This window comes from Bufo gargarizans, chromosome 4 (genome assembly GCF_014858855.1).
Source record: "Bufo gargarizans isolate SCDJY-AF-19 chromosome 4, ASM1485885v1, whole genome shotgun sequence".
Taxonomy (NCBI): Eukaryota; Metazoa; Chordata; class Amphibia; order Anura; family Bufonidae; genus Bufo; species Bufo gargarizans.
Window position 1 is genome coordinate 87,910,883 of NC_058083.1, and position 8,390 is coordinate 87,919,272.

The window sequence follows — 8,390 nt, forward strand, 5'->3', positions numbered from 1 at the left end:
AGATGAAAAAAATAATAAATAAATATGGGATCAAAAAAGAAGAAAAAATGCTGAAAACAAATGTATCCTCAAATGTCCAGGATGACAGTGATGAACATCGTAGTGGGGGATCCGGTATAAAGTCCCTTTCCCCAAGTCAAAGCCGGGCTAATAAACTTGTGTCTTTCAGATATTAGAGGTAATTGTATAATCCCATAATATAAAAGGCCACAATGTTATCAAACTCTCTATTAGTTAGACCCACTATATTATATTGCGCAGTATCAGTTTGATTTTGTTTCATATAGCGATTGATACCAATCTAGTGGAGTATCGGTACTTCAGCAATTACTGAGAGGTTCCAACTTGCGCAATCTAATAGGTGTAGTTATGTAGGACAGTACAATTTCATATCATTACTCTGTACTTAGGGAGTTATGTTATATGAGAGAGCGGACTAGTATTAGTTTGTGCCTCCGGTGGCGTGCACTGGTATACTGGCCGCTGTTACCTCTCCTGAAGTCTTCACGGACATTGTCCGCTGCTGTGTAGCCAGCACCGTGAGCGATGGCATCCCACGTGGCTCTGTGGTAGGATATCTGGACGCTGACGCACAAGTGCAGGTCGATGCGGGTCGATGTGCTGACCGCTGCTATGTAGTCGGGTTTGAGCGTCCCAAGTGGTTTTATGCTGATGTACTGAGATGCTCAGTTGCGTACATGGGCCGGTATGGATGGAAAACTGGAATTCAGAAAAGCGCTTCCCAATACTTAATCAATCAAAGGTCATCCTGGTTTAGAAGTATGCGGGTACAATAATAAGTTTCACCAGATGCGTTTTGAAGTATAGCTCTGACTTCTTCATCAGTGGTAACCCACAACTCTCTATTTTGTGCTTTTATACCCTCATACGGCTGGACACAAAATCTGGAATGGATGTTGAGTCATTTCACTTTTTTTGTATTTTTCTTGACTATTATTTGTTCATAATCTTCCTTTAAAGGGAGTCTGTCACCACATTTGACCATATTAGACAGATCCTATAGCGTTATATGTGCCACCCAGCAGTTAAAAACGGTACCTTTGTTGCATATAACCGAGTCTTCTTTCTGCCAAAAATGAACTTTGAAGATTGTGTAAACGAGCCCTCTCAAGTGCCCAGGGCGGTGTCTCAATCTTCCGAGCCCAAGACCGGACCTCCCTAACGGCTCATAACCCTGCCCTCCTTGTGCCTGTGCCCGCCCGTTTACTCCCCTCCCCTCGCCTTTTCCATTGCGGCTGCGCGGACAAATTCGTAGCCGGCGCATGCGCAGTAGGTATTGCGATGCCCTGCCAGGACCGGGCATCGCATTGCACATGCGCCAGCTACGATGAGGACTGAGAAGATACCGGCTGCACCGACCCCCTGTTCTCACGAGTGTTGTGCCTATGTATGCACAACACTATAAGGTGAGCACAACCATTGATATCCTATTTTCATATATTTGTTATTGAACTTATTATCCTATGAGCGCCTTCCTATCTTTTTTCGCCATAATCGCTATTGCTGTAAAGATGAATCTCTTCGGGTCTTGGTTGTGATGTGCTTTGAAATGTTTGGAGAGTGAATGTTTTTTATATGTTTTTTAATACAATATCAGGACTTCACATGAAAAACATTCACTTTCCAAACATTTCAAAACACATCACAACCAAGACCCGAAGGGATTAATCTTTACAGTAATAGCAATAGCAACATGGCTACTGGCCTTATAGTGATGGCAGTACTTACCTGCACGTTTATTGGCTGCATAGCAGCCACAAAACGGGCGGCGAGGAGCATGGCGCTCGAGCATGCTCGCTCAACACTAGTCATGATTCCTCCCTGCTTGAGTCATTGGCCCACAGGCAAGAAGCAGGGAGGAATCATGTGTTCAGACGGAAAAAATGCTGAATATTCTTAAAAACAAATATATAGCACTATATTCTATAGTGCTATATATTTGTTTTTGACCCACGCCTGTATTGCGCACGTCATATTTGCATATTACGCGATCATTACCTTGCCGATTTTTGCGTAAAACAAAAAAGAATGTAAGATATAACGAATATACGAATTTGCGAATATATGACGAATATTGTACAAAATATTGGCCCACAAGCAGGAAGGGATGTTACTGATGAAAAAAAAATCCAGAATATTAGAAATTCCGAATATAAATCACTAGATTCAAAATATTTGCAAATTTCCGAAGTGCAGATAATCGCGATTTATATATGATGATGATGAAGCCCCCTCTTCACCCGGCTTCCACGTGTGATCGGCTACATCTTCATCCACTACTGTCTGCACGTCACTGATGTCACCCTCACCAGTTTCAAGACCACGTGCCTGACCGCTTGCAACACCAACTCCCACTCGACTCTCATCATCGCTACTTGCCCACCTACTGGAGGAAGCAGTGGATCTCTCACCTGTCTGTTGGACATACTGTACTGTAACATTAACTGCAAGGGTAAAAGAGCAATAGTGTCAGGCCACAATTTCGCATTAGCTCTGCCACTACTGATTGACGCATCAAATTAAGTGTAAAAGAATTTGAACACCCTGAAAGTGTGTAGTATCATGCCTGGATTTCACACCAACTCCTGAACTAGGGATTGACGCATAAAATTAAGTGTAAAAGAATTTGAACACCCAAAAACATGTAGTATCAAATCAGGTTTGGGTCAAAAACACAGAACAGGCATAGATCTTTCCATTACACCTTATCTCTGAGTAGGCTTTATTACTGGTTTTGGCTCACAAAAATGATGGAAATAACTGACCAAATAACTGAAGCGTGAACTCACCCTAAAGGGTGTAGTATCAGGCCGCTATTTCACACCAACTCCACAAATACTGATTGACGCATCAAATTAAGTGTTAAAGAATTTGACCACCCTAAGTGCTTTGGCGAACGGCGGTCCTTTATGGTATGATCACCTGTAGTACTTACCATATTTTTCGCCTTATAAGACGCACCTAGGTTTTTGAGGAGGAAAATAAGAAAAATATATTTTTAAACAAAAGGTGTGCTTTTAGTTTGTTTTGAACTAATGGTGGTCTGTGGATGACACTATTATGGAGGATCTGTGGATGACACACTGTTATGGTGGATCTGTGGAGGACACTGTTATTTGGGATCTGTAGATGACACACTGTTATGGGGATCTGTGGATGACACACTGTTATGGAGGGGATCTCTGGATGGCACTGTTATGGGGGATCTCTAGATGGCACTATTATGGGGGATCTCTGGATGGCACTGTTATGGGGACATCTGTGGATAACACTGCTATGGGGACATCTGTGGATGACACTGCCATGTGGGGATCTGCGAATGACACTGCTATGGGGCGATATGTGGATGACACTGCTATGGAGGATCTGTGGATGACACATATATAGCATCTTATGCTATATGCCATCCACAGATCCCCCCCATAACAGTGTCTCTGCAGTGTGAGTGACCCCCAATACAGGGGCTGGGGGCTGGCATCTGGATTAGGAATGACAGCGGGGAACGGTGCAATCCCTGTATTCCAATGCACCGGCCCTGCTCACTGTTGTATAATCTTATCTAACCTGCATTGTTAAGATATAATAATCATGTGTAATCCAGCTGTATTACTTACAACTAAGTTCCGTAGCAGAGAGGAGGGAGGAGGCAGGCCGGTAGGAGGGCCGGGCGATGCGTCACTCACTACGTCACGCGCCCGTGCCGCCTGCTTGATTAATAAAGTGGGTGGTGCAAGCATATGATGTAGTGAGTGACACGCCGCCAGCCCGCCCTCCCTCCCGGCCTGCCTCCTCTTCTCTTCTACGGAACTTAGTTGTAAGTAATATAGCTGGATTACACATGATTATTATATCTTAACAATGCCTACAGGTTAGTTAAGATTATACAACAGTGAGCAGATTTCTATTTGGGAAGGTTAAATTAGCTCCTAGACCTGAGAATACCATTCCTAGGCTTGAACTTTGTGGAGGTGTACTATGTTTAGATTGATTGATTGATTAGCTAGATAACCATGTTAATGATATAAACTTTTACACAGCCAGCATACAACCTGCGTTACACATACAACCAGAGAAAATGCTTCTATGTTTATGTCAGTAACCATGTTGAAAGAATCAGTAGGTTCTCTAAATCTGAACAATGGCATTATGTTTCATCCTATCTCAACTCTGTAGACTGTGCCACCAGATCAGCATCTTCTAGTGCCCTCACAAATTCTTCTTGGTGGGCAGATTCAGATGCCCTGCTGAGCTGTACCAAAGAGACTTCTAAGGAAGGCATCTTCAGTCTCCAAGACCCTGACAATTAAACAGAGATTCGTCCTGAATTTTAACCCCTTGTGGCTAGATCCAAAGAGAAAATTGGCTTGGGCTATAAATGCTTTGGACACTTCTCCAAATGGCTAAGGCTTATACATGCCATTGCAAGGTTAGTTCACATTGTACAATGGTATCATACTGAGAACGCTAACATTGTTGTGGTAGGCATATACTGTATGTCATAAGCCTCTCTTTGTAGAGAACATTGCCCTAAGTAAGTAAATTTTGATACGTAGTGTACAGCAGAGTGTCTTTGACATAGAACTTAAATGTATACTCAACAAGCAAGATAAAAAAAAAAATAGCCCCACTGTCGACCTAAAACCAGTAATTGACAGTCATGGCATGCTGAGGGTTGGTGTCACTTCAAGAAAAGTTGGAGAATTCAGAAAATAATTATCTCATTATTCCCGGCTGTTACCATGTTACCACACTGCTGATACACCATTATCATGAAAGGGTCAAGCAGCAACTCTAATACTTTACTGAGGGTGCTTTAAGAGCTGAAGGCCTTTGGATAGTAGGAAAAAAATGACAGATTGCCCACCTAATTGTGTTCAGTGTTGCAAGTCAATGGTAAAATTAGAACAACAGAAAATGTCTAATTTGCCCGCAGCTTAGTACTGAGCCACTGTTTACAATGGACGGAATTGTTCACATGCAAGAAAGTACGTGTTATAGACATAGAAGAGATAGAATCCATGGACACTTCCAGTTTCATCAATGTTTTATAATGATGTCTCACCATCAGAGGACCAGTAAAACTGTTGCGATCTGACTGTGGAACACAGCTGCTTGTCGAGAATTTCAAATGAACGCTAAGCCAGTCCAGGATTACTTGGCTGACAATGGTTGCACATGGGTTTTTAACCATCCCCATACGTCTCATATGGGGGATCATGGGAAAGGATGATAGGCATCACTCGTAACATATTAGATTCTATGTTCATGGATTCAAATTTCTTAAGTCTTATTCATGAGACTTCTTCTTAGCTGAAGTGTCTGCTATTGTCAACTCAAGGACTCTTGTTCCTGTATTGATGGATCCAGAATCTCCTCATTCTAACTACCATTCTCACATAAAAAACTTGGAACTGTTCTTACAAACGATTTACAAGTGCAGGATAAGATTATTCAAGGTGTAGGGAAAGGATAGGGAGGAATCATTCCACAGTTTTTATGCTGAAAACGGTTCAGTAGGGGAGGTTACAGCCTGAGTAAAAGGAACATTCCTATTACACCTAGCAGCACTGACTGGGCACCCAAATTGCAATTATAAAGCTCTGTAATTCCAGCAAACCGTTCTTATTAGGGTGCAAGTGCTGTTTTATACAGCGATTAACAAGGTTTATTACAAGGAAATATTTCTACGTCTTATTTAGCCTTGTGCGGCTTGTATTAGTGGGAAAAAGGGCTTATTAGCAGTTGTGTGATGAAGTGCTAAAATTACAGCACTTTTTGTCGTGTATTAGTGGCAAAAGAAAAATATATTTGCCTTTCAGTGGTGCAGTTATATGTTCTAAAGCCTTTTATGACGTGTATTAGTGGCAAAAGTAAAATATATTTGACGTTCAGCAGTGCAGAAATATGTTCTAAATCACTTTTTTGTGTGTATTAGTTGTGAAAAAAAGGGCTTATTAGGCACTGTGTGGTGAAGTGAGAATAATACAGACTTTTTTGGGGTGTTTTAATTTCCTTTTTATTTATTTATTTGATCTAACAGTATGTCAGAAGTGCCAGGCCCTACACAGGGTAGTGGTAGAGGCCTAAAAGTTTTTGGCACAGGCAGAGGTCGCACCAGAGTAAGGGGCCGTGGCAGAAGGGGTCACTTCGAGAGGCCTGAGCTCCCCGTGTCAGCTAGCAGTCGTGTCTTGACCAGCAACCCAGCGGTGCTTGAATGGTTAACTCGATCTTCAACTTCGTTGCAAATGACATCAGACACCCCCAGCCAAGAGTCAGTGGGTTGGTCAGACTCAACCCTTAGTTGGCATGGCCCGGGAGCAGGCCCTGTGTCCTCACCTGTCCTCAACCTGCCTCTGTCCTTTTATGTTCCCTCAGCCAGAGAAGTATTGTATGCTGTGAGCTCAGCTCCACTATACAGTGAGGACGAGCTACTAGAGGACAGTCAGCAGCTACTGGCAAGCTAAGATGTAGAGGAGACATCTGCCGCTTCCTCCACTAGGCGGGCAAATAGTGATAAGGAGAGTGGAGTGGGAGCTGGTGTTGCGAGCAGTCAGGCTCCTGACCCAGAGACGGTTGAGGAAGACATCAGTGATGTGCAGACAGTACTCGATGATGATGATGCAGCTGATCGCACTTGGGAGCTGGGTGACGAAGGAGCTTCATCATCACTGGGAGAAGAGGGTGGCAGCTTGCCCATGAGGCAGCAGTGGAGCCAGCAAGTCGCTAGCATGGCCAGGAGTCAGCAGGGTGGCCACAGTGCCAGGTTGGGAGCCAAGCATGCCCGGGGTAGACCACCTGCTTAGCAGGAGCCTACCTGCCTGGGAAGTAGCGGTGCACGGCTTCATGGAGACAGTGGTGGTAGCAGTCAGTCAGTGTGTAGTGTTGGGAGTAAAATCACGTACTCGACGGTGTGGCAGTTTTTTGTTAAGGCGTCAGAGGAGGTGTACATGGCCATATGTAGAATCTGTGGACAAAAGGTGAAACGTGGCCAGGGTGTCAATTTTAATGTACAATTAACGGCCAGCTTCAATCAATAATTTATTAAATCTCTTTATGTACATAAAAAAAAAAAAAAAATCTTAAGCATACTAAAAAATGTTTTACATGAAAAACTTTAAACGCCTGTATTTGAATGATAGTCATGGTCCCTATTTCATAGCTGCTGCAGAACTCACTCAACTGCTTATAATCCTGATATGGCGGTCTTGCAAAAAACTGTTCTGCAGTTGCGATGCTTGTAGTCCTATTGTGGGATGGTTAATGCAGTCCCTTAAAATGCTTAGATACCTTCAGTGGTGTTGTTACGGTACTTTGTGTGCAACCATGTATCGTTTTCACACTGTGTTATCAATCAGTACACACGAAGAGTCACTTATTGTGGTAGTTTCGCTTACCAGCATGAGGCCCCGTTCACAGGGGCGTAGCTATAGGGGGTGCAGAGTTAGCAGTCGCTACCGGGCCCAGGAGCCTGAGGGGCCCCAAAAGCCCTTGTGCCACATAAGACACTGGCATTATAGAAGGTGCATGCTGGTCACTTTACACCTCTGGCTGGAGGGAATGGGTTAGGTCAAGAATTTGGCATGACGGGGTGTCCTTTCAATGTTTGCCTCAGGCAGCAGGAAGGCTATGTGCTCCCCTGCCCCTTGCCAGCAAGCACTAAGGGAATGGGGGCCCAAGCTGAACTCTTGCACCAGGGCCCGTGAGCCTTTAGCTACGCCCCTGCCCATTCATAATGTGTTCTGATACATACGTGACTGTGCGTCTCTTCCAGCTACTTTGTCTCGTGGCTGGTCTTTAGCGCTGGTGTCGACACTTACTTCATCGCGCATGCGGACTGAAGATCGCGAGACGCCAGATTAGCTGTTTGTCAGTATCCTTATTCTTTGATATAAGGGTTCTTTCCCACTTAGGAACTGATACGATGCTGCCAATGTCACCATATGCGTTTCGAAACCTATACTGTTTTTTTCCTCGGTGGTATTTTTTGAAAAGAGGCTTAGATTACTCCTTTTATTAGGTTCGTCCCTTCATCTAAAATCTGGATCGCACTCAATTGTCTAGACATAAAAAAAAAACTGGACCGGATCATCATTCACATTGGATTATTACTACAGTTCTACCATTTAAACCATATAATGCTGTCCTCCCATTCATACACTGCGATTTCCCATTGTGCTCCTCTATTTAATATTGGAGACTTATATAAGTCGCCACATATATATTACAATATTTTCTATAGAGGGTTATATAGTGTTATACATCACTATTCACATTTAGCGATTTATTTGCATATTTAGACCATATAGTGCCTATTGGGCATTCTCTATATACTCTCAACTATACAAGGTTATGGAAAAAATAAATATAAT

The 8,390-nt window shown here is 43.3% G+C and overlaps 1 protein-coding gene across 1 annotated transcript in view; it reads right to left on the bottom strand.

Moving 5' to 3' along the window:
- Positions 1 to 7,850, bottom strand: part of LOC122935233 (alpha-1,4-N-acetylglucosaminyltransferase-like) — a 32,216-nt gene extending 24,366 nt beyond the window's left edge. The window contains exon 1 of the mRNA XM_044290995.1: positions 7,772 to 7,850. Within this exon, the coding sequence (XP_044146930.1) occupies positions 7,772 to 7,850 (79 nt within the window). The remainder of the gene's footprint in view (positions 1 to 7,771) is intronic.
- Between the last annotated feature and the right edge of the window lie 540 nt (positions 7,851 to 8,390).